Below are 26379 nucleotides of genomic sequence, written 5' to 3' on the forward strand. Positions count from 1 at the left end.
ATAATTTTCACAAAATCTTCCACAGCACATTCTTTTCTACCTGTTGGCCAGCAACTGAGATTTGGTCCCCGATGGTGAGGTCAGGTTGATTGACAGGTCTCCTCGGCGTGGGTGCGTGATGGTGATGCGTACCACCACGTGCTCCAGGTAGATCACATGGTGGTTGGGGTTGTCGGTGCAGCCCGTCGCCTTGTACACCGAACGCACCACATGCTCTGGGCGGATTGTCCTGGAGCACAAGGATCATTAGTTTGTTAGATTGCACTAATGTACAAAGAACATAAATGTGGTGTATATATATTGTCGACATAGAAATGTCAAAATGCACAATGACAGCGCATCTCACTAGACTCATTTCAGTCAGCACCAAAGGATTGCCTCTGCTTGTGTAGAAAGACAGAGTATTTTTTGTCTGTGATTAAGAGCGGGTCCTTCACATACAGTATTTAGCCCTAGACTAGACTGGCGTTATTTTATTATTTATTATTGTCAGTGAATAAACATTAAATGAAATTCCAGTATCTAAGCTCACAGTATGAAATAAATTTAATCGTTATAATGAACGCACAAATAAGCATGAATAAAAGAATAAAAGCATTATTGCTCATATTGCACCACCAACATCATATTAGCAGCATTATAGCACAAATGATAAACTTGTAGTCCAGTGGGGTTATCGTGGGAGAGTCAATGGGTAGTGGGTGGAGCCTGTTATAGTCAATTGATGAGGGATGATTGTTTCACTGTTTATGGGTGTTCAACAAATGTTGGAATGTTTTTCTAATATTGTTACAAAGGATATTTTTACTAATATTATCTTTTTGTGTCTAATAGCTCAGTAATTTTTTAATGACTATTTTTGACTCATTTTTATATTTTAAGAGACTGTTACTTTTGTTCCATTTGGTGTGAGGCTGTTATCCCGACATGACTGAAGTGACTGGTCAGGAAACAAACGTCCACCAGTTGTTTCGAGTGTGTCTTAAAAGTGAGAGCGCATCGTAATAGCAAAGTGTGATGTTGGGCAGGCGTGCGGCTCCATCGCACGTCAAACAAATTCACCAGCGTCAGAGGCAAAGCAGTCACGAAAGAGGCCGTGAAACCAGCGTCTGTTTGGCGGGCGTCCATGCGCTCATGGAAGGCTGTGATAATCAAGACCATCTTGTCAGCGTTGGAGTAACAGCTGAGCCAATTTTGCATATCTTTCATAGAAAAGCCGCTGAGTTACACTTGCTGGAAAACACTTGGTGTGTGTCAGGACGGCTGGAAAAAACACGGACTGATGCTCTAATTTGCTTTATTGAAGCCCATTTTCCCTGAACCCAAGAAAGCACCGGCTCTTTTTGAGAACATATAGCCAATGCAGATGTTTACCATTGAGGGGGAAATTGCTCAAGGCAATTCCAAGCTGCGAATTTAGCCGAGTATCTGACCAAGTGTTTCTTCAGCGTCGGAAGAACCCCCCCCCCCCCAAAAAAAAGGGTGAACCTGCTCCGTTTTGCTTGTCACATACATATCGCGTTACAATACCAGATGTTCTTATGATTGTTGCACTTAATGACTTTAACGTGTGTACTAGTGGTCCTTGTGTGCCGGAATCACAGCCTCCAGACTGGCCCGCAAGACTCGATTTTCAACTTGATTTCCTGCTTCCTTCAACACTGCTGTCACAATAGAACTTGAGCTTGAAAGCTTGGCTTACACAGATAATTACAACTATTACAGACTGTTTAATGCATCAATCAGACAAAATCTTTTGGACAAGTCCATCTTTGAAAAATCTTGAGAAATGATCCTAAAATGGCAGACTGAGTATTTTTTCGGGCACTAGTTGTTGGGGCTTGTACACAATAAACATGCCAACCACATTTCTCATTACGAAGTGAAACAATTTTGGAGGGGGGATGAAGAGGTCAAAATGTCTGGCCTTTGTGTCATTCATTGATTTGTTCAAGTTTACTGCCATGCTCTGCAAATATACTGTACTGTACCACGGTAAAACTAGAATGGGGGGAAAAAAATTCGGTATATGTGTTCAACAAATGTTGAAAGGGATTCCTTTTTGAAGGATCCCTAGAAATGGTCAAAATGTCCCCAAAATTGCGATGTCCAATAAAAATGGCAGACTTCCTCTGTCTTTTGGGACATGGGTGATAGAGATTATTTTGTGCTGATATCTGTGTGTGATATCTGTTGCTTCTTTGGGAGGTGGCATTTGTTTTCTCTCCCAAACACTCGCTCCACTTAAGCAAGACAGGGATGGCGCCTCTCTTAAACAAATGCTGCCTCCCAAATGCTGGTTCCTTTATGTCCAGGACATACTCAGGCCGCTTCGATATTTTTTTGCCGGAGGTCCTACCCCTTCCATGGCAGATAATAATAATAATAATAATAATAATAATAATACATTTTATTTATAAGTGCCTTTCAAGACACCCAAGGACACTTTACAATAACAAAAAACACAAAACAATACGGGTTGAGCACTTCGTCCTTACAGGGCCAGAGCTCAATGACATAAGCGTTTTTCTGTCTTCTGATCAGTTCACCAGAACAAAACTTGTCCCATGTAACTTGGCCAAGCAAAAAAAAATTGTGGCAATTTGCACACATTTCATCATCAGAAGTATTTTATAATTTTTTATTTTGTCATGCTTTTAGTTCTGATCTGCTCAAGATGATTTAGGTGGTACACTTGCAGACTGTTTATGGCATTTTTATATAGCATTGATGGTTTCCAAGTCAGGTAAACCTTTTTTGAAGGCCCAGGTCCCGAATGGACGGCCTGCAACTAGAAATATGACAAGCATTGCCTGTACAAATAATAGCGACAGCAGGCTGGGGTGTCTTCCAGAGGAAGGGATAAACACAAGTTATTTGAAGTAATTAACAAAGCAGCAAGACGCCGGCCGATTAAAAAAATGTATGAATGCAAGTAAGTAAAGAAAGGCATGTGGAAAACAATCACGGTTGCGTAAGCGGCGGCTGGCCAAGGGGGGGTGCTGATATCGCAACGCAGCCGTGATAGAACACAGACAACAGAACCCCCAGTGGACGCGCAGCTGATTACTGGCAGCCAGACTGAACAAAGTCATGAGTGTGTGCATGCATACAAACGCATAAACGTGTGCAGTATTCCACACAGACATTAGTGAATGCAGTCCAAGAAGCCAGCCAAAGTGTATGTGGAAACACGGCACTGACAACACACACCAGCGCATACTGAACATATTTTTGGAATAAATTTAACCAGGTTATTGGTATGACAATTCATGGTAAATGAAAGTGGAGTTTACAACAAAGTAAACTATTATGGAGAAACAGCAATTAACCAAACAGATTGGACAGACCACATACATTACATACAACACTGTGAAGTTAACCTTACCAGAATGAAGTTGTATATTTGAAATTTACTTTTTAAAATTCGACCTTCCCCCTTGTTAGACCATGACTTCAGTGCCATCTACAAACTTAATCTTGAAAAAATATATATATAATGTATATATTGACTTTATGGCAACATAATGCATCTTTGTTCTTTTATTTCTTGTAAAAATACCATTTAATTCTAATGATATTAAAAATGTATAGATTTTCCTCCCCCCGTGAAAATTGCTTTTTTTTTTTTATCATTTAGGGTTAGAGTGCATAGTTAGGTTTGATAGTCGTTGTATGTCACATTAAAATGGGGTCCTGAGAAAAATGTCACCACTGTATGAGGTCCATGTTTAAGAATCCCTGCCTTCAAAACTGGAGAGGTAACTCACTTTACTCATTCGTTCAACAATAGAGTCAAAACAACCATATCACACTGTCAGCAGGCACAACTACAAAATCCTGATATTGGCTGATTTGTGCATCAGAGCAGAACAGACAGGACGGTGGTGATGATGATCAGGAGGAGGTGGGTGAGGGGGAGCAGTGGTGGGTGCTGCCTAGTGAGCCCCTCACAATCGAACGCTTGGCTCCAGTTGAGCCTTGCACCGAACAGTGCTTGGGCTTCCAGCTGCATCAAGGATAACAAGCTTTGAAGCCCTGGCTTGCTGTGTGTGTGTGTGTGTGTGTGTGTGTGTGTGTGTGTGTGTGTGTGTGTGTGTGTGTGTGTGTGTGTGTGTGTGTGTGTTTAGTAAAAGTCTTATGTGAGAACCACCCTGCCGGAACTAATGCTTGGCCCCTATCAATGTACAAGCTTGCACAAGCACATTCTCAAACACATGACGGCTGGTGTATAGAGGAGAAAAAAAAACGAGGGGGGGGCGGGTTCCATCCCTCAATTTTCTAATCCGCTTATCCTCACGAGGGTCGCGGGCATGCTGGAGCCTATCCCAGCTGTCTTCAGGCAGAAGGCGGGGGGGACACCCTGAACCGGTTACCAGCCAATCGCAGGGCACACAGACGAACAAACACTCACACCTCAACCATTCGCACTCACATTCACACCTAGGGACAATTTAGTGTTCCATTAACCTGCCATGCATGTTTTTGAAATGTGGGAGGAAACCAGAGTACCTTTCATTTCATTTCATATCTGAGCCATTTCATTTCATGAGCAATATGTGTCCTGTGTGCAATATAAGCCTCAGTCCACACTACCACTACTGCTGCTGTTGTTGTGTGTTGTTGAGTTTTGTATTTATTTTATTCTATTTTTTTTTTCGAAATGCACTAAGGAGTGGCACCCAAATTTCGTTGTATGCTATACAATGACAATAAAGGTGATTCTGATTCTGGAGAAAACCCATGCAGGCACGGGGAGAACTCCACACAGGAAGGCCGGAGCTAGAATCGAACCCTGCACCTATACACTGTGAGGTGGATGTGCTAACCAGTCCACCCATGTGCTAACAAGTCGACCACCGTGGCGCCCAGAGAGAAAATAAAGGGGCTCAATTACAGCGGAAGCAACATTTTTCACATTTTTGTTTCACACCGAGGAGGAAAATAAATGAGCAGGTGACAGCTTGTAACTTGCAAAACTGGCAAATTTGGGCACTCCTAAGTCAAGGTACACCTGTACTGCATACTTCCACTTTTAACAGCCTATTTTGAGGCATTGGTTGATTATCGCCATGGAATAAGTGCACCAAACACAAAACAAAGAACGAGCAAATCCATTCCTGCGCTCCCGAAATGGCCAGCTTTTGATCATGTACCTGATTTGCCGGTCGGCGCTCTCCACGCAGACGTGTTGAGGCGGAACATGCTGCGAGGGTAGCTGCTTCCATCGCTCTGCCTCCTTCACCATGGCCTCCGCATCCATCAGGCCAAAGCCGTACAAGTGGCTAACTGTGGTCCAGACACACACACACACACGCACACACACACACACACACACAGACCATTATTGTTTTATTGCTATAAACACTTGTGTCCCTCGAGGCACCGCCCACCCATCAAGTGTGCAAGTATACAAGTGTAATAATCCCCACATTTAAGAGACCATTTTAATCTAAAAGGATAGTAAGGGCGGCTGCAACAAATTGGACATTGCAGTGTACAGTATAATATGCTGTGTAAATACCGTTGTAACCAGCTGCATTGGTCTTCCAGTCGGGAGCGCTGAGGTGTCCAGCTCGGGATGTCTTCACAATGATGTGCTGAACATCTCTCCAAGTCAGAAGAGTACTAGAAGATGGGAAACATGAACTGATTTGTAAACATAGGATGGACGCACACAATTTGGAGCGACCGCATGTCGGGTTAGACTTTGTTGTTAAAGTCGCCATCTCCACACAATTCAAACTTGCTAATTCAAAGACTGTTCACAGACTTGGTACTGCTGTTTCTCTTTAAATTCCAATATGGATTTAACTTTACAGATGTCACGTTTCTAAACAGGAAGTGGTGAATGTTTGCCATTAAAAATAAAAATGCTAATACACACATCCTGACTCTATTAGGTCTTAATATCAAAATGTTTAGCAGCTTTTGTTTCCAGAATGCTCTCTCTTTTTAAATGTCAGCATTAATTCAGTTTTACAGGTGCCAGAAAAACAGGCCTCCCAAAGCACTGGAGGGAAAGATGGTCGATAAGAGGGAGAAAAGAGGTTGAAACTAAAACGATGCAACCGCAAAATGGAGGTGGAAATTACAGGAAGGCTTGGCTGGAGCTTGTTGAGGCTCATTCATCTGTGCAGCCCCCACCCACTTGCCGGCCTCTCTGTTCTCACATGAGATCCATTACAGGACAGGCAACCATGTGTCACAACTTCTTTCATGTCCCCAACACTACATTAAATAGTGGGGGAGAACCGGCAAGTGGGTCACCGTGTTTCCTGGGATTCCCTTCCATATCCGCATGTCATCCAGATGCTTCTACGCCATGCGAGAGCGCTTGTCAGCCAAGCATTGTTTTTCATGAGAATGAAGTGTTATTGCGACAGTCGAGACAAAAGGGCTGACACCTGAGGACATTGGGCCCCATAATACAGCACTTGGACAGAATTAGCAAAAAAAAAATCAAAACAGGAAAAAAAAGCCCTCATTGTTTAAAAAAAAAAAAGAGATCAGAGTGTCCAAATCAAGCCAGTCCTCTGTTCAGAAAAAGCTTCGGCTGGGAGTGCTATCAAGTCAACTCGTATAGAATGGAATTTAAAACAATTTTGCTACCCAAGTGCTTGTTTTGCATTCATCTTGTTTTCTCCCAGTAGCTATTTTGTTTTTCCTGTTTTTTTTTTTTTATAAGTACTACTGTGTAAGTACGACTGTGTTTTTGTTAGCATTTGTGTCTTCCTTTCATAGCGCTCTGTCCACCTCTGTCTTATTTGCTTGTCATTTATTTCACATCGACGTTTTGTCATGTTGCGTTTGTTTTTTGGCCTTTCCCTCAACCTTAGATGCTCTTTTTATAAAAGCAGATTTGAAAGAATTTGCTTTGTTTGTGTTTGCTTTGGAATCCACCATCAGAGATTCTTACGTACCCTGACAAATTAGGGTAGTTTAATACCCTCACATATGGGTAAGGCGAGCCATCATCGCTGATGCATTTTCAGCTGTTTATTGAATGAAACAACAAAATAAAAGATGAGAACACTTGCAAAGTGCTAAAGTAGGCCACAATTAACGCAAACTGATTCCATTTCCTGATGTCACTCAGTCAGCCACGCCCCTTAAAGGTACATATCCAGGAGCAGATTAATGGCTTATCAATTAATTTCAGCGGGAAAATAGATTTATTTTTTTTTAGGCGAGAACCATACAACTCTGAGGACCATACTCAAAAAATGTGATTTGATACACAAGTAAATAGGTTTAATGTATGAGCTTGGTCATGGAACAGTTTAAAATATATATGGATATTCCTTTTAAATATTCTAAGTATACTTTAACGGAACAGAAGTATATGCCATGAAGGCCAAATGAATTTGAGTGCAAAAGATCAATATTAATGGGGTGGTAGGGGCGGAGTAGCTGGCAAAGAGTAATGATGGCCCCGTAAATGTTTTATGGTCATTAATTAAGAGTGGAATGGCATCGTTATCTAGGTCACAACAGCCTTCCTCTCATAAACAACCCAATAGTAATTAACGAAGCAAGCGCACAAAACCACTGGCAGCGGCAGCTGCAACAAATATGAAGGTTTTAATGCGGCTTCCTTAGAGCTAGGGTAACGGGTAATTAAGTTAAGAAAAAATATGATTAACTAAGACGCGGGGAGACAAACATTCTCAATATTCCTGTGATGCAGATTAGCAACAAATAATCTGTTCCAGGTCAAATTGTTGCCACATCACACCTTTATCAATTGAACAGGTTTCACAGCATAGAGTAGGGATGGGCAAATTGGGCACAGGGAAGGCAAGCATAAATTTAGTTATTTTTGTCCTAAAATTGGTTCATTCAAATCTATGCATTTTAATTGATTTTTTTATTCCTTTATCTCATGAAATAATAAATTGATTTATTGTATATAATGAAAAACAGTAAATTACTGGTAGCAAAGCAAACAGTTTAAAACCTTTTCATGTCATTACTTTGTTCAATAATTCTGATTAAATTCATTAAAAATAATAAAATTAGAAGTGAAAGACTCCTCGCCTCACAAAGCTGTTTATTTGGTGTGCACACGGACTTATGTGTATATGCACCATTTGGAAGACCGTCAAACCAGCCACAGCAACACTCGTTAACGCTTTGCATGAGAGTAACATGCGATGAGAAGGCCAATTTCAAAATAAACCATATCTTCAAGAATTAATGGACATTTCATGCTAGTCTGGCGACTGTCTTGAATCATCTTCCTGACTGTAGTTGTGGCCAATCTATAATATTGCTCTAGCGAACTGTTGCCACCAATATCAACAATCATGTACAATCACGAATTAAGGATGCTAAAAACAACTTAATTACTTACACGGACATAGATGACAGGGATGGAACGATATCTGTGATTTTGCGATGTTAAAATTGCCACGATATCGTGTCGTCACGTCACGATATTAAAAGCACCACATATTTTAAATAGGCCAGGTTATTATCCATTTGTGCAGTTTCAGCACCCTCTGGTGGTTAGTGTATTCATGCAGTTTGATATGAATTTTGCGTGTTTTGGCCACCTGTTTAAGACTAATCGCCGGATGAAGGGGAACGTAACCTGTTTTGAGTTCCTCCACAAATCGACTCAATTCACAATGTATGAGTACGTTAGCAAGTAACTGCCTCAGGTGTTATTACGTTATCAGACGAACATAGCATTGTGAACTACATAGACCATGATACTTTGCATCGCTGAACCAAGAGGATCATTTGAAAATAAAAGTTACTTTGTTGAATTCCTGCTGTTATGTTCAAAAGCACAATTTTGTGCTTTTATTTTTATTTACAATGTCATGACTTTTTACAAAGCATCAGGAGCTTTTCTATCTTGCCAACTTGCCACAATATTGAGATAATTATTTTATCGTGAGGTTCATTCAGTCGCACCGTACCGCTGTTGTGCTGAGGGAACCCAGAGTTTGAGGTAGTTTGATGTATACGTCTACCATTAGAGTACAAAAAGATGTTTTTGTGAGGTCATTGTGACCTTGTAATCAGCTCATCTCTATGCCCGAGGCCTTTTCCGTTTCACCAAAACTTTGAAAAGCTCTTTCACACTACAAGGAAACCGCACAACAGCTGGTTCACCGCAATGGCATTGTTTCATCAGTTACCAGCTGATATTATCAGAGAATCTGTTGAAAGCGATTGATGCTTCCTTTCCTGCATGTGCATGCAAGTTTATCCAAGTGGATTTGAAAAAAAGAAGAAGAAAAAAGATAAGGGGAGGAGGGAAAGGCAGGCGAGCAGAGAGTCCGTGTGTCAATAATCTTGTTGAGGAAACAGGCTTAGAGTACGTGCCCAGTCCGCTATACCAGGAAAGCCAGAATATTTTCTACTGCTGGAGATTAAAAGCGGATTATCCGGGTTAAACTAAATGACCTCAACTAATTGAGCAGCTAGGCACGTGACAACGGGCGAAAATTGAAGTCGTCTAGGACCGGCTTAATCAATTCATAATTTGTGAATAAACATATCCCCTTTAAGCGCATAAATCAGAACAAGAAACGGTAAAAAAGAGCATCAGTGAAGGCGACTGAGAGTCTCTTGAATTCTCCAGTCAGGAGATTTTATCCACAAGGAGAATGAAAATTGCTTTAGCAAGGCAGAGCTACAGGAGACACAGATGTTACTTTATTTTATACAGATGTTACTTTACAAACAACAGCAAGTGGTACTGCTATTTTGAATAACAGTATTGGCAGTTTGTCATGGTAAATTGACATTTCATTCAGGAGGAGACTGAGGGTAGTGACTAAAATGGAGATTATGGAGTCTCATATGCAGCCCGATTATTATCCATTATATTCACCTTGTCACAACTTTCGAATGAGGACAGCAAGAAAAATGCTGACTGGACACTAGGTGTCAACTGGCGGGAGCATGGTTCAAATGGATCCTTCAACTCAAATGGATGCCGTGACCAACACAAGACCTCCGGGCATATGATCTCCCTCACTCCATCAGCGAGACATAAGAATGTAAGCAAAGTGAAAAAGGAATGAAGCGAAAGGGATGCAGTTAAGTGGATCTTACTTGGCTTCCAGAGCCAGAGCGATGATGGCGGCAGCCATGGGAGCTGAGGCCGACGTACCGGTGTGACTGTCCGTGCAACGGTGCCTCAGGTCTGTTGTGATCTGCATGGCGAGGGAGAAACAATGGTGATGCACCTGAACCCTCAGATTCTATCTTTGATACAGTGACTCTCTAGACCCAATACCTCCAAAGAATTCAAGCCATCAGTCCAAGCTAAGCTTTCAGAAGAGATGCACCACCAACAAATGATACTTATACCAAACTATACTGTACTACTTCAGTAGTTAATCCTGCAAGTTGCACATTTCTCGTGGCGCAATTACATATAGTCAACGCCGTTTGCCCGAACAAGCACAAATCTGTGCTGGGAAGAGTGGAGGATACGTTTAACAATTGGTGGCGAAGCACCCGCAAATTTGCTTGATCGCCCATTCACTTGCGTTTTGAAAATCCAAATTGCTTTGTGACAGCCAATCGGAAACGAAAGCCAACTTAGGAAGGGATAACAAAAGGAATCGTCGAGTGCTTTTTTCTGAAAATGTTTTGGACAATTGAGCCGAGGACTTTTTGCCTGGAGACCTATTTTCAGACCAGGTCAAAATTTCAAAGGCAGTTCAGTTTCAACTGTTTTCCGGGCAAGCTTTGATTTACAGTGGGGTGAGCAAGTTAAGGACAAAAGGAATTGTCCTGAGCTCTAAAGCTGATGGGGTGCAAACTGGAAGACGTTCGAGTGTTAAGGCGGCTGTGAGTGTTTATGCTGTCAAGGACTCAGTCACTTAAAGCCTTAAGAAGTCAATTCGGAGCTAGACATTCCCCGGGAATCACTGAGGCAATTCTGATCATGGACCTAAATTTGTATGTAGCCTTACAAAATTCAGATCAAACATAATAGTTGTCATGTTGTTGGTTTTGTGATTTAAAATTAATAATAATAAAATAATCATGTCTACCCGGAATTTCTCGATGATTTGTGGTTCTCAGATGAGGCTCAATTTGCCTCTTTGGTCATGTGAAGACAGAAATTACGGTCAAGATAAGGGCTCTTCCAAGGTATGAGTGTGTGTCAGGCACCAAGGGTTTACATTTGGAGCACATTGTGGAAAGAAAAAAAAATTCTACACTTAAATCAGTCTCATTAAGAGGTGAAGGTTTCCAAGTGTGTGCACACATAGCGAATGTTTTTTTTGGGACAGGGTTTGTTCACTGTTGCAAACAGTTGCAAAGACGTCCGCCATACATTCCCGAACAGTTTTAATGGTTGCAAACAGATTTTTTTGTCGCTGTCAAATTTTGAACTGCTTGAGATCATTCAAATTGTTGGCAAACAATTTGCGAGGATTTAGAACCTTGACCGATCCCCGAAGAAAAACAATCTTCACTATGAGCGCAAACACTTGCAAACCTTCGTCACTCAGTGAGATCCGACCTTGAAGAGCTCAAATTTTCAGGGCTTAATTGTTATGAAATCAAACTAATTTGTGCGAGAAATAAAGGGCTGGCTTGGCTGCATTGCATGCAATGCTGAGTGTGGATGTTACGATTCACAGCAGGTCTTGGTCCTTAACCTCCATGAAAAGCGAGGGTTCATTGTAGTTGGATTATGGTCTGCTTTGGCAAAATCATATGGACTTCTAGAGCAAGGCAGGCTGCAAGCCAAGAGAAAGTTTGGCAAGCCCCTCGTCTGAGCCCTGATCAAAGGACCTTTGCCGAACTGAAAACTTGGAGGGATTATCCCAACACAAACACACAAGCACTAAAAATGTGCTGCAGCACAGAATGTCTTTCGAGTAGATTAGAGTGACACGCAAAAATGGCTCATTTGTATAAAGCAACCAGGTTACTGTGTGTGTCCGCTTGTAGCATCAGTGCGAGGAATGTAGCGGGACTGTGCCAGACTAACTTGCATTTTTCATCCCTGTGGACCGTAGTTACGATGAGGTGGAAGTGGGTCAAGCCAAGTGGAGTAAAAAATACCTTTTGGTCCAAAGCTTTTCCGACTAAAGCTTTGAGCTACAATTCAGGGAGTTCAACCTTCAACCATTTGGGGGAAAAAAAAATTCAATCCACTTAGGTGAACTAAAACAAGTCCGATAGATTTGTTAATTGGAAGATACATTTATTTCTGGTTCAAAATTCATGGGTCAACATCCCATTCCATTCCAAGGTCCTAATCTGATACCTATGCCTAAAACTCAGAAATTTGGGCCCGACTCACCACAGTCATTTGTAACCATTCAGAGACCACTTTTTTCTCTGAATGGTCACTGGTTGATTTGGTGAACAACCAAATCTGAGTAGGTGGACTTCAAAGCCCCTCATTACCCCTCCAGCCCAAGGTTCGAGCTTACAATTTTCCGGTCGTAGTTCTCGCCACTGCTGTAGGTGGTGGTGAGCGTGGATGAGCACTCCTCCAGGTACCAGGGCTTGCGCCCGCTCTCAGCCGTGCTGGAGATGGAGATGGTGTAGATAGAGTTGGTGTAGCCATCGCAGGAACAGTGGTCGCGGCTTCGGCCGCCGTTGCCTGAGGCCCACACGAAGATCGAGCCCCGGCCCTTCCTCCCCTAGGAATGGGTGATTAAAAAAAACAAAGCTTGCTTACTCATCATTCACTTTTTAGGGATTCTTTTAGAGCTGCTCAGAGGGAAGTTACTGGCTGCGTGGCTCAATAGTGATCAAGAAAAAGAAGAATCATCTTCATTTGTCATATACATACACACAAACATGAAATTTGATCTCTGCATTCCTCTCATTACAGTCGTGGACAGAACAGACACTGTTAGTAGGACACACTGGAGCAGGGGTCTATTTAAGGCCCCGGGGAGCGGTTTGTGGTATCTGTGTCTTACTAAGACTTTTGAAAGTGAAAGATCAGAACTCTCCGGTGAGGTTTGGAAGGGGGGGGGCAACAATGTAGATTGTTTTTGAATTGCTTGTTGTTAGCGGGATGCATTTTTCATGGGGTCTGCAACTTTCGCTGGCAAGACGTCCTGTAGGTTTAACAAATAATTCAGCTGTAATACTCAAAATATATTATTGAGTCACCTCTGGAAGAAATGCTGTTCAAATAATGTTCAATTTTTTATTTTTTTATGAGACAAAAAAAAAAAGAGTCTCTGAGAATCAGTTGAGGGAAATAGCAAATACATGTCTGGTTGCAGTACCTTTCAGTCATTTGTACGAAAGTGTTTATTTTTTCTGACAACTTTATTTTCACACCCTACATTTAAAAACACGGTACTCCTTACTTTGTCAAAATTGGCCTTTTACTTTTGGACATGACACAACAAGAAATACGTACATTGAGAATATAAAGTCAACCACATTTGGGATCTTGATTAAACAAGGTCCTATGAGGTGGAAAAAAACACGCACAGGGGAAACATCAAGCACCATAAACCAACAACAAAGTCGCAACAGAGTGTTCCCCATCTGTGGCCTGATTTAAGAGAATTGTTTGATGTTGTGTCTGTGCCAAGAAGAATTGCATCTTAAAAATCGAGAGCTTCTGGCATTCAAAATAATCGAACATGAGCAAAGCTTCAGGAACTGATTTCGAAAGCATAAAAGCCTCAGCCAATGCTAGCCAGTTTGGTAATATACATACATACACGTCGTACACACATGTGTGTACGTGCGTTTGTGTGTGCGTATGTATGTATACAGGTACTTTGTACTTCAATACATTTCAGACAGTGTACTTTTTTACTTTGATTTAAGTAATGGAGTTGAATGAGTACTTTTACCTTTACCAGTTTTTATTTGCACAAGTACTTGTACTTTTACTTAACTATCGATTATCCGGGCAGCACGGTGGGTCAAATGCTTAGCACATCCACCTCACAGTGCATAGGTAAAAGGTTCGATTGTGGCTCCGGGTTTCCTGTGTGGAGTTTGCATGTTCTCCCCATGCCTGTGTGGGGGTTTTCCGGGTACTCCGGTTTCCTCACACATTCCAAAAACATGCATGGCAGGTTAATGGAACACTCCAAATTGTCCCTAGGTGTGACTGTGAGTGCGGATCGTTGTTTGTCTAGGGGGGCCCTGTCATTGGCTAGCAACCATTTCAGGGTGCACCCCGCCTACTGCCCAAAAACAGCTGGGATCGGCTCGAGCATGCCCGCGACCCTTGTGAGGATTAGTGGATTAGAAAATGGATGGATGGATACAGAGAATGTGTACTTGCCATCTGTGCTGCTTACATTATTTCTTGGATATGCCAAGACATTGAGATGTGCAAGCATTGCTACATTAAGAGGAGACAGCATGCATTTGTCATCACTTAAAACAGTCCCAAGATGTCTTCCTCATGAAATATGCCAAGAATCAAAGCACAATTTTTATGGTATTTTTTTAAGCCTTGCCCAAGTGTGCTAAAAGTGAACCCCCAGAAAGACAATAAACACGAGGATTGTATTTTCACACATGGATAAAGCACTTTGTCACCGAGACACAAAATTCCACTTGTTAATTAGTGGAGTTGATCCATGCATGTGATGCATGCAGCAGACACATTGTCAAATGCAAATACCAGAGGTGGGCATTCCGCTAATACTGAACTTTGTATCAACCCACCCATCCATCCATCTTCTCGAGGCTAACCAATGTTTGGGAACATGATGGTATGGACAAAGAAGCATTCCCACTAACCTTCACGCTTAAGTACAATTTAGAGTGTTAAACAAACCTAACACACATGTGATTGGAAAGTTGGAGGAAACCAGAGTATCTGGAGAAAACCCATGTGAGAACGGGGAGAACATGCAAACTCCACAGAAGAAGGCCACCGCCCAGATTTAAACTCCCAACCACAGAATATGGCCCCTTTAACGTTTCTTTGCAGGATTTGGCAAGAAATACTTTACTAATGATTTCTCCCCACTTGTGTTAACACTTCAGGCAATCTTCAACATTTTCCTTAATTTCCCTGTGAATAATAGATGACTCTTAATGACAAGCTTTTGCATCTGTTTTGCATTATTTATTACGCAAACCATATTCAACATCGTCTCCATGTTTCATTTGAAATTCTCTTTTCAACTCTAACTCAAGTGATCCAAGATCCAGCAATACACATAGCCGTTTTACATTGTTAGGCATTTTTCCTCGATTTTTTCCCCCGTGCCGTTTGTCTGTCAAGGAGCACCATAGAGAGAAGTAGCGCCAACCCATATTGAAATTTTGATTACCGGGGAAATTGAGATTTTGAGATCTTACAAAGTGCTACTGTTGAGGTAGAAACATTAAAAAGTTAACTGCCAAGCCCATTTTAACTGTTGCTAACCAACGTGGCAACACAAAGCATGTAACCAGCAGACTAATCATGATAATCTTAATAATAATAATCTTTGATCACAAGTGCTATGAGAGCGGCAACATGTTTCAGCAACTGCAGCGTACTTTGGGCTTCTCTCTCTTTTTTTTTTTTTTACTTCGTGCCTTTGTTTGTATTTCAGAATCTCAGTGTGCTTCTTCTACTTTTTAAACATGGATGCACAAAGGATATCTTAATCTTAATCTTAATCTGTACTAGCGTGAAGCATGAGCCATGGTTCTTTTGTTTACAGTCAGGATCAGCTGTTAGCACTCCTTGCTAACACTACAACGGCTCCTGGAGTGTGACCTGACATTCCCTGTGAGCTGAGGAAGAAGAGACTGGGATGTCATGCTGGGAAAGAAAGTTGAGCAAGGAGGAGACATGTCTACCAGTCCCTCATGGCTGTGAGCAGGGGGAACATTAGGTCTTTTTCCAGATAATGCACTTGCGGCACTAAACCGGCATGTGAGGAGTTGTGGCTAACAGCATTAACACCGGACTCAGTCGTTCAAGAAGCGCTGCGTGAATCTCTCTTGCGTTTCCACAGATTTATGCATATTATGTTAACATTCTTGAGCACATGCAATACATACATCTTCTTTGTCTGTTTATTGAACGAGTCAAACACACAAAAAAAAAGAAACTGAGAACACTTGCAAGGAGCTGCTGTCAGACTCAACCCACACCAGACAATGTGCCCAAGTAGCTCTACCTACTAATGTCAGAGACAAGGCCCCAGCTCTTAAAAGGCACACATCCAACCTTCGACTACCACAGGATGTACAGTACAACTCAATACACTTATTATACCCAAAGTCAAACTACCACCGTATTCGATTTTTTTTCTTATGTTAGCACATTTTTCCCAGATATTCAATACATATTTCTAATACTGCTGCACTTTTCATATTTTTCATTATTTGGTGTTGCAAAAACATTTCCTCACCATGCGGATGCCATTCTCAAAGGCCTGCCTGGCCAGAGCTGCGGGTCCATCGACCGTCTTGCCATCATCATCGGGCCCCCAGCTGGCACTGTAGATGTCAATATGCTGCGGCTGCAAGCTCAGTGACTTGGCCTCCACCATGTCCGTCACGTCCCCATCCAGCATGCGCACACCTGACGCAGAGAACAACACACCGCGAGGGATGATTATCGATAAACCACAGTAACATTTTCAGACAGTGCATTACGTTAGTTAAGTACTGTACTATGTAAATGTGTTACATAAATTTGGGGTGGCTTAATTTTTATGTCATGGATAATGTGTACAATATAACGTAATTCTCCATATGTCGGGTTAGCTACAGATCCAATTTTATTTGACACCAGGAAAGCAAACAAACAAACCCAAACAAATGCTTGTGACTACAAACATATACACTATATAGCTAAAGATACATTTATGTACGGTATATAGTATACATATGTGACTCAGCAGGACTGTATGAGTTGACTTATGACCTGCTTTACCCAAGTGAGGAACTGACTCGACTTCCTTGAAATGTAGTCAGGACTCTGCTTGAATTGCTTGAGATTTGCCACAATAACTTGGGACTTACTTGAAAATTCAAGGTTAGGAAATAATTACTACTGAAATAAATAGTTTCAGTAATTACTGACACAACCTTTTTATGATAACGTGCTCATTTTGCTCACTACAACCGTGGTGTAAAATATCTTCTTCAAAATTGTGGACATCTCTCTGCTGAATAACGCAAATATGAGATTCAAATATATGAAACCCTATTAGGCCCACCTCCTATTCTGGCATTGTAGGCAATTCCGACAACGCAGTGCGAGTTGTTTGCTGACGCAGCCACTTCTCCTGCACACCGTGTCCCATGTCTGGGGAAGAGACCACAAGTTATTACACCATTTAACACATGGCACACACGGCGAGTCACATGAGGCCAACTGTGTATATACAACTGCAATACTATATACACGCTAACATGTCAACACAAAAACACACAGGTACACGGTAGAGTAACATACCACCGGTCAATGTTGCAGTGACAATGGACAACAACCTTAAAAACAAATAAAAACGCTACTTCCAAGATACAGAGACACACAGTAGCATGGCTCAAGTGGCAGAGTGCTCATCGCCCAACGCGAAGATTCTGTGGTCCATTTTGAGCCCCTGTGACAATGTTGAAGTTTCACTGAACAAGATGCTCCACCCCCAGTTGCTCCTGATGCTGCATCATCAGTAGTTGAATGAAGACTCAAGTGCTTTGAGTACCTTGAAGGTAGAAATGAGCAATACAAGAGAAATCCCATTTACACCCTATCACACCCACACACACACGCACACACGCCTTCTGCAGAGAACATCTGCATCCAAACCAAACTTGCGCCTCGACCTATGAAAGTTTTTCTTTTTAGTTTAAAATGGCTTACTCTACAACCAGAGCAGTTTCCTGCTGGCTAGCCAGCTGTGTCCCAATGTCACACCTACGCTGACAAGCCTTTTTGATGGTGCACTTAGAGACAGAAAGCTATGGCTGCTGTAATATTTAAACTTCCCAATGATCTTATTGTGAAGGTACATCACCAGAGGTAGTCAAGAAAAAAGTGATACACTGTCACTTGATGAATAAAACATCTGTAGTGTACTTCCGAGAACGACTGGAAGTTATCATTGAACAGAACGCCTTCTGAGCAATGCAGAGGAGGAGATGGCCAAAAGCTGGCCGGAATCCACACACTCGCGAGCGAGATGCAGCCTACTGTGAGGCACGCACTCGCTGAGTAGATCCAGCCCATCGTTTTGCATACACTTGCCGGCAAGAAGATGACAACCAGAATGCACACTCGGCGGTGAGCTCCAGCTCACTGTTACACACACACACACACACACGCGCACACGCACACACTAACCAGGATTACTTGTTTTCAATCAATAAAAATAGCATTGTATTGTACAAAAACATAATAAAAAGGAATGTAAGGACAGAAACAAGTTTTGTAAAATGTATTTACTGCAGATACTTTAGTATTCATGTGTTAGAGGTGTGCCTTGAAGGGATGTGGCTTCATAAGTGACATCAGGAGTAAAGTGAGCACCTGGGTATGAGTTTTGTGGCCTACAACAACTTTTTGCATGTTCTTTTGTGTTTGTGGGTATGGATGTTTGTCTTTTTCAATGAATAAAGTGCATCAGCGATTGCAGCTCTACTTGACCACGTGCATCAGCACTACATTATCTTTCAGTAATTGCTCGATTTTTTTCACTTCACTCGAGTGGCAGCGTTTATGAAGCTTGCCCATTCCCCCAAACACAAAGCCAAAAATCAATCAAGCCACAACTCGAACTGGAACTGAATAAATTGTGTCAGTGGTGAACCAGCATCCTGAAACAGAATGTGTTTCACCTTTGAGGCATTGCTTTATACATGTGTGGCCTCAATAATTAAAGTTTCCCACATGTCTGCACTGATTTTTCCCATTTGAGCATCTGGGATGGAAGACGTGATGCTGCACCCGAGCGACGATGACGCTTGCCGAGCAGACGTCGCTTTGATCATGCTGGCAGTCACGCGTTGACTCACTGATGTCCGCATAGGGAAAAATGAACACGAGGCCTATTTTGAATGAAAGTTTAGCATTTTTGTAACAAATTTAAATCACTAGCAGTCCCCTTGGCGGTGCTTAATGAGCCAAACTGGCTTCAGTCGTCTTCCCTCACTTCATTGCACTTTACTAATCCATAAAATCTTCAGTCTGGCCATCGTTTCGCTCTTTGTACTTTGCTCGTATTTTCCATTTTCCGCACATCTGCGTCTCACTTGTTTCGATGGCTGAGGCCAGAATGGCGTTTGGGGCTGCCATAGATTTGCAGTCAGTGGAACAAGAGGCACACTCCTATCGCAGCAGGCTACGTCGCTCTTATGCCGTGCTGTGTCATCTTACAGTGTCTCGAGCTCGTAAAAGAGGGGGAAAAAAAAACCTTCACTTGCGGAAACTACAGTAAAGCCACAGACAAAGTTATTTTGTCTAGGCACATTAAACACCACAGACACAAAATGAAACCAGGCTAATTAAAGTGGCATCTGTGTGCCGCATGTCTCTTCACACGCACGCACACACAAACAGTAGAGATGTAGACTGCTGAGTTAGTTCCCACGTTCTCCGGCAACTGGTTAGCTAAAAACATGTACGGTATTTACCTGCATATAAAATTTGTAGGCGACCACCTAATTTCAGGCCACATTCAGTTTTAAAACCTTTGAAATAATCGAACATTTCAATTTTTATGCAGTTTGTGTAATGACGTAGGATGCCACAGGATGGCACCAAAGCCCTCTCTAAATAGGAAAGTAGTATAATGTGTGTCATAAAATTCCGGGACTAGTATCACAAAAGCTATATTTATATGACCGACTTCGGGACAAATCACGCCGCCATCATGATTCTCTGTGAGCACTGAGCAGTGACAATCACATTTTTATATAACAGCTTGTAACATTAGACATTACACATCATATTGGAATGAAAGTAAACCACTAGATACCGGTAATAGTCTACAATGTGGAGAATTTTCATAATTTCATGCATGTGTAATACTCACTCTTTATTTTGGCTTGATTTTTTTGGGGGGGCGGGGGTTGTGGGGGGTGTTATTCTTGAGAAGTTGAGCATTTACTGTATATAGGCCCGTATAACCCAGTACGGGGGGTGGGGGTCTGGTGCATGTCAATTACTCACAGTTTTTCACTATTTGCAGCAGGGCTTGGTCTATTCTAAGTAAGGGAGGTGTCTATTTATCATTGAGATAGCCCACATTAGACTCCTTGCACTCGCTGCAAATGAGCAATATACAAGTGACACTATATGAGTGGAATACAGAATATATATTGATTTAAATTTGGGATTGAAAGGGTTTTTTTTTTCCTTTACTTGTTCTCGTTGGTTGCATCATAGCGTGGCATGGGATCCAGGTCATTGCCGTTCACGTCAAAACTGGCTTGGTGGTCCTGGAGAAGGAGACACAGTGGTTAGAAGGAGGAGGAAAAAATGAAAAAACGTAAATGGACAGAAGGAGAAGAAGAACAATGAGAACAAGAACAAGGACAAAAACAGGAGAAGAGGAAAAAGCTGCGCCTCCAACAATGATTTGCACGTGTGCCGTCATCGAAAAAGGCGGCTTTTTGTTGGCATCAAACTAAAGCTTAGCCTAACAAATTCATAAACAGGAGTATGAATCATTTTCGCCTCACCTGCAGCCTCGGGCCAACAACTTCCAATTGAGCCTCTCGGTGTGATTGTGTATGCGCGTGTATTAAGCATACCTCAACATGCACGTACAGCGTAACCACAGACGCACACGAGGAGGCAAACGCCACATACCTGCACACCCACAAGTATGAGGAATGTAATGTAAGACGGCACTTACTGTAATTCAAAATAAAGCAATCTGACCATGTTAATTTTATCCATTGGAGAAAAAAATGGGGAGGTGTTGGGTGTTATGGTTTCAAGGTAGGAGTTGGTTCCTATTCGGTACAGTTGGGGACCAAGGTCCAACAATACAATTAATGACATCGAAAACACAATGTTCAAATAAACTAAATAATGTAGAGTATACCAACTAACTAAATAATAAATACCTTAGACATATTTTTGGAGGAAAAGCACAACAGTTATATATTTTTTTCTTGGAAATTATCGATTGTTTTTCTTTGAATTTATTTACATTTAAACAAAAAAAACATGCACACTGCAAAGAGTAGCTTCTACAAAAAATGTAAAATGTTTTTTGAGGAAGTGCAACATCCATAATTTGTCTTCATGTTCTCCAATAAATTAAGGATTCTGTCATACTATACATAACATATTAAATCTTTATCTTTACTATTGTGCATGGTACACATAAATGTTGTAAGACACTATAGCAGTTTCCATACTGCACTTTGGTGTTGCTGTTTTGTTTGGCACAGTGGCATTCATCGAACCCTTCGGTGTTGGAAAAACAAAATGCCTTTTTCCAATTTCAAAACAAAGGTCCATTATATCAGTGCACATGATGAACCACGCATCAGTTGCACACAAAATCATTGTGTTCAAAAAATAAAAAAAGCAAAATATGAATTTCACTCAAAAATAAAAAAACCTAACTCAATGAATACTTATTTCAAATCTATGTTGCCTTCCCCACATACATTCAGGAATGCTGAGCTGCACCTTGGCAAGAGCCATTCTCATATAATTCTCCCAAAAGAAATCTATTCCTTTTGTCATTTGAATGTCTACCATCAGCAAAAACAATTGCTTGCAAAGATACATTGTTACAAATTGAATTAGGATTTCGAGGTAAACGGAACAAAGGCACGCATGCACACATGCATAAAGACAGACACAAAGACACGCACACAGTTGGCAAGAGTTCAAGTTTTACAAAAGCCTCTGCAGGTAATTTCCAATGACAATTCCAATGAAGTTGGGACGTTGTGTGAAACATAGATTAAAAACTGAATGAAATTATTTGGTTTTTTGACCTTTGGTCAATTGAATACACAACAAAGACAAGATATTTAATGTTCAAATTAAGGAACTTTTTTCATCCCAAATATTCACACAATTTGATGCCGCAAACACATTGCGCCATCTTAACTGTTGTTTTACATCACCTTTCCTTTTAAAAACACTCAATAAGCATTTGGGAACTGAGTACACTAATTGTTGAAACTTTGTAGATGGAATACTTTGCTATTCTTACTTGACGTACAGCTTCAGTGTTCAACAGTCCAGGGTCACCGCTGTTTAGTTATCTTTAACTTTCTTTACATAATTCAATGCGCCGCCGCCTGAGGCGTCCAAGGTCAGAGACAAATGTGGTTTTCAGCTTTGCCGCTTACAAGCAGAGATTTTTCCAGATTCTCTGACTTTTGTTATGTCATTATGGACCATCGGAGATGAAATCCTTTTTCGGAGTTGCTCCTTTTATACCCAATCATGAGACTGATCTGTTTCCAATTAACCTGGTCACATGCGGCATGCTCCAAACAGGTGTTTTGTTGTTTTTTTGGGAGGGTGGAGGGGGGGGGGGGGGGGGGGTTCTCCAGCATCTCTCAACTTTCCCCAGACTTTAGTTGCCCCTTTCCCAGCGTTTTTGGAACATGTTACAGGCATCAAATCCAAAATGAGAGAATATTTGTAAAAAAACAAAAACAAAAAAAAACATTAGTTTGAACATTCAATACCTTTGTAGTGTATTCAAGTCAGTATAGATTGAAACGGATTTGGAAATTATTGTATTCTGTTTTTATATACTTTTTCAACAATGTCCCAAATTCATTGATATTGGTGTCAATTATAAACATAAAACATCAGAGAATGTACAGAAATAAACTCATTTTATGAACCGCAGTTAATGGAAGTTCTGTCTCTTAGACATACACACACTCCTGTATGTAGAAATACGTACACGCACGCAAATACACGCAGAGTAGTATTTGTGTTTTGATGTGTGCCTTTTACGGGTGTGGTCAGATGACATCAGGAGCTCAGAACCTTACTCATATGTTGAGGAACAAGTACATTTCACAAAAAAAAAAAATAATAAATAAAGGAGGAAAAATGGTTCTTAAGTTCATTAGGAGACTGTTTCACACGTTGGTAGTTGATGCTGTTTCGGTTCGCAAAAGAGTTCAAACCGGGAACTACCTGAAGTACATAACCGCAATGATATGCATCTACGCACTGAGAACGCTAGTTACTGCCTGGCTTTTCCTCATGGAAAAGGGGATATGTCTATTCTTCTGAAGGGGTTGATGCAAAAGGGGACTTTGTGCAATAACTGTCCGTACAAACACACACACACAAAATAGCATACATACACACTCACGTAGTTCTGAGCGAGGTCTGGGTGGTTGCGCTCGATGCCGTCGTCCAGGATGGTCACCACCACACCTTTGCCTGTATAGCCCCGCTTCCATGCTCCCATGATGTTCATGTCCGACTGGCAGTTGTGCACATCATCATTGCAGTGCTGTAGCAGCCAAAATACATCAAAGATGATTGCGTGTTAATGGTCAAGGATACAAATAAAATCCAAATATAAATATAAAACACACATTTTCACATAATACTGCACAAAACATGATTCCCAAGGTCCCAGTTTAGCCAAGAAAGTCCCAACACTTGTTAAAATAAAAATAGAACTATGTCAGAAAAAATAAACACGATAACGACATAGGAGGGAGATGCTTTTTCATGGTTTGAATGTGCACAGAGATGCAATGTAGCAAAGTTGTGAGTGTAAACGAGTGAAAATGCAAGAAGCTTGAATTTGACATATTTACACGGTCATTTTGTACTTGACAAAAAGAAAGAAAGTTCAAGAATAAAGTGTTAAAATAATGTGCTGGGCTGAATGAGCGTACGGCTTTAATAGTAGTATTGGGTAGTTAAGTTTTGGCAGTTGAAAAAAATAAAACTTTTGGAACAATGAATATACATTTTTATTAATCGAGAATTCAATATCAACCATGATCACAATTTCTACCCATAATCACCAAGCCCTAGTGAGAATGTCACTCCGCTTCATGTTGAGGCCGCTCCTTTCAGTATGTGACAAAAAAAGCCAAATAAAAAGCTAAATGCTCAAGTAAGGTACACAGAGAACTTTTATGTGAGGTATATTTTGGAGTTTTTATTGTAACACACACAGTATGCTAACATAAAAATATTTTTGAATGAACCGAAAAAGTCCAACCATTAAACCACCCATTTTATAGCATCAAAATGTGTATAGATGGTTTTTACCCCCCACACAATTCAGTTCGGGGAGTTCTGTTCAAAAGCCAGAAAAAAATTTAAAGCGATGGTCAAAGTATTAGCATTTATCTACACAACATTAACCATTGACAGAGCTGAGGACTACTAACAGCCGAGAAAGAGTAATGATCTGAAGGGGTGTGCAAACAACTTGTGATAAGCAGCTCAAATCTCTGTTGTGTCGACCTAAGGTGACTCATTTAAAGCAGAAAAGACTACAGCATAGTGCTTATTGTTTTTTTCTTCCTAATATTTGTGTGCTTCACCCCCCCCCCCAAAAAAGTCCTAATATTTTTTGTATGTTGTATACAATATGTTTGTGGGGACGTCCACCACCGTCCTGGAGCGAATGGTGTTCGACGGTCATTACACTACGGCTTTACTCGTCTTCCATTCACAAAAAAAACAAACAGATCCCTCAGCTCCTCTGACCCAGCACTAATCAGAAACCAACAACCGCATCTGAACTTTGACCTATAAACTAGCGTTATAGTTGACAAAGGGGAAAAAAAACGTTTGGGGGGGCCGTGGTGTACTCACAATGTACCACATACTGCTCCACTTGGCGTCGTTGTAGAAGATGTTGCTGGGGAAGTTTAGGCTGCTGTGGGTGTGGCTGGACAGAGAGAGGGGCGGAGCCTGCTTGTAATCCCGCTTGATCCTCCTCTTCACCACCTGCTGCTGGATCCACTCCACCTAACACATTCCATTAGAATCCAAAGTCATTGAATATAACCTCAGTTCAAGAAATTCATTCGTTCTGTGACTCTCTTCGCAAACCGAAAAATTGTCAACCAAGATAAGTGAAAGGTCTATTTTCTTGCAATTTAGGGTCGCCCATCTGTCTCAATATTTGTGTTTCAAATTTGATGAAAATTACACAAAAAGCTTATAAATGAAATGTATTATTATTATTATTATTATTATAAAAACTAAAGGCTAAATTTGCTTTCTAAGGTCTCTTGGAAATTGATAAAATGACCCTAAATATGTCATTCCAAACCAAAAGACTTCCCAAATCTTTTCATGCATAGGTACTTTTTTTATGGGTATACTCACAATAGACATATATACCAAATTTCATGTTGCCAAGTGAAACAGATTTCGGGTGCTAAAATTTTAAATTCATTCCAGGGGTGAAGTGATTTTTTTTTAAGTGTGAAACTAACCAATTGGTTTAAAATAGAGCTAGATATAATACACACATCTTATTTAATTTAGAAAATATTTTTAAAAGGTCAATCAATTAGAACTGAAAAATGATACCATTTGACATTTTTTAAATTAGTTTAATTAAAATCTAAAATATGCACAAAATGTTTTAATGATGGCAACAGACATTCATTTCCATTATTTCCTTTGGGAAAGCCTGTTCATAAGTAGAAACAACTCAGATCAATAGACAAAAAAGGAACCTTGATGTTGTTGGGATGTTTTTGTTGCTGGTTTTTCTTTCTTTCTTTTTTAAACATTTTTCCACATCTTTATTCACTCCCCGGAACAATGCCGCATGTCATGGCATCTAATGATGAAGCTGGCACAGAACTTGAGACTACAAAGAGAATCATTTCCAGGGAGCACAACTGTCTTCTTGCCGAAGAAGCCGGAGCGTTTTTCAACGCGTCGATACGAATCGAGAGCGACACTGACATAATTACTGCGGCGTGATTATCTGCTTTCATGCACAGAAACAATTTGCCGGCATCTCAGGAGGGTTGGGAGGCGGCGAGATGAGATAAAGGCGGGAGGAGAGGAGGCTTGAGGAGAACGAGTCCCTGGAGAGTCCAAGAAAAGAAGCGCAAAGTCTCCACTGGAGTGAAAAGAAATAGCTGGAGAAAGAGAATTGATTTCATAAATAAGGGTGACTTAACTCAATTGGGTAGCTCTTTACAGAGGCGTTCAGGTCTCTTCTATGCGGGAAAAGATGAAGACGAGGCCACCAGGGAGGGAACAAGCGTTAAATACCCACTCAAATAGTCATTATTAGCCTAATGCTGCTACGCTACATCTGTGTAGCCGCCTCAAAAACACAATAGATTAAGATTCGCTTGTCTACTTAAAACCACAGGTGTATTACTCCAATTTGCATACATTAACATTCCATTTCTATTAGTGCCATAATTCCGGGAGACAGTGAAGGCATTGCTTTTTCAGCATAGTCAACTGCGACATCCACAAACTAAATTGACAGCACCTCAAGTCTATTC

General features: G+C 41.0%; 1 protein-coding gene across 2 annotated transcripts in view; it reads right to left on the reverse strand.

Moving 5' to 3' along the window:
• The window catches only part of pcsk5b (proprotein convertase subtilisin/kexin type 5b), an 82244-nt gene that overhangs the window by 37442 nt on the left and 18423 nt on the right, over positions 1-26379 (reverse strand). For both annotated transcript variants that reach the window (XM_086110927.1, XM_086110926.1), the window contains exons 3-12: positions 24713-24868; positions 23241-23384; positions 20294-20370; positions 17148-17236; positions 16335-16507; positions 12423-12635; positions 10075-10175; positions 5525-5628; positions 5157-5289; positions 41-229 (exon numbers count right to left, since the gene is read on the reverse strand). In XM_086110927.1, the coding sequence (XP_085967053.1) occupies positions 41-229; positions 5157-5289; positions 5525-5628; positions 10075-10175; positions 12423-12635; positions 16335-16507; positions 17148-17236; positions 20294-20370; positions 23241-23384; positions 24713-24868 (1379 nt within the window). The remainder of the gene's footprint in view (positions 1-40; positions 230-5156; positions 5290-5524; positions 5629-10074; positions 10176-12422; positions 12636-16334; positions 16508-17147; positions 17237-20293; positions 20371-23240; positions 23385-24712; positions 24869-26379) is intronic.

Source organism: Hippocampus guttulatus, chromosome 5 (genome assembly GCF_054856545.1).
Source record: "Hippocampus guttulatus isolate MCC_2025c chromosome 5, RoL_Hgut_1.0, whole genome shotgun sequence".
NCBI lineage: Eukaryota > Metazoa > Chordata > Actinopteri > Syngnathiformes > Syngnathidae > Hippocampus > Hippocampus guttulatus.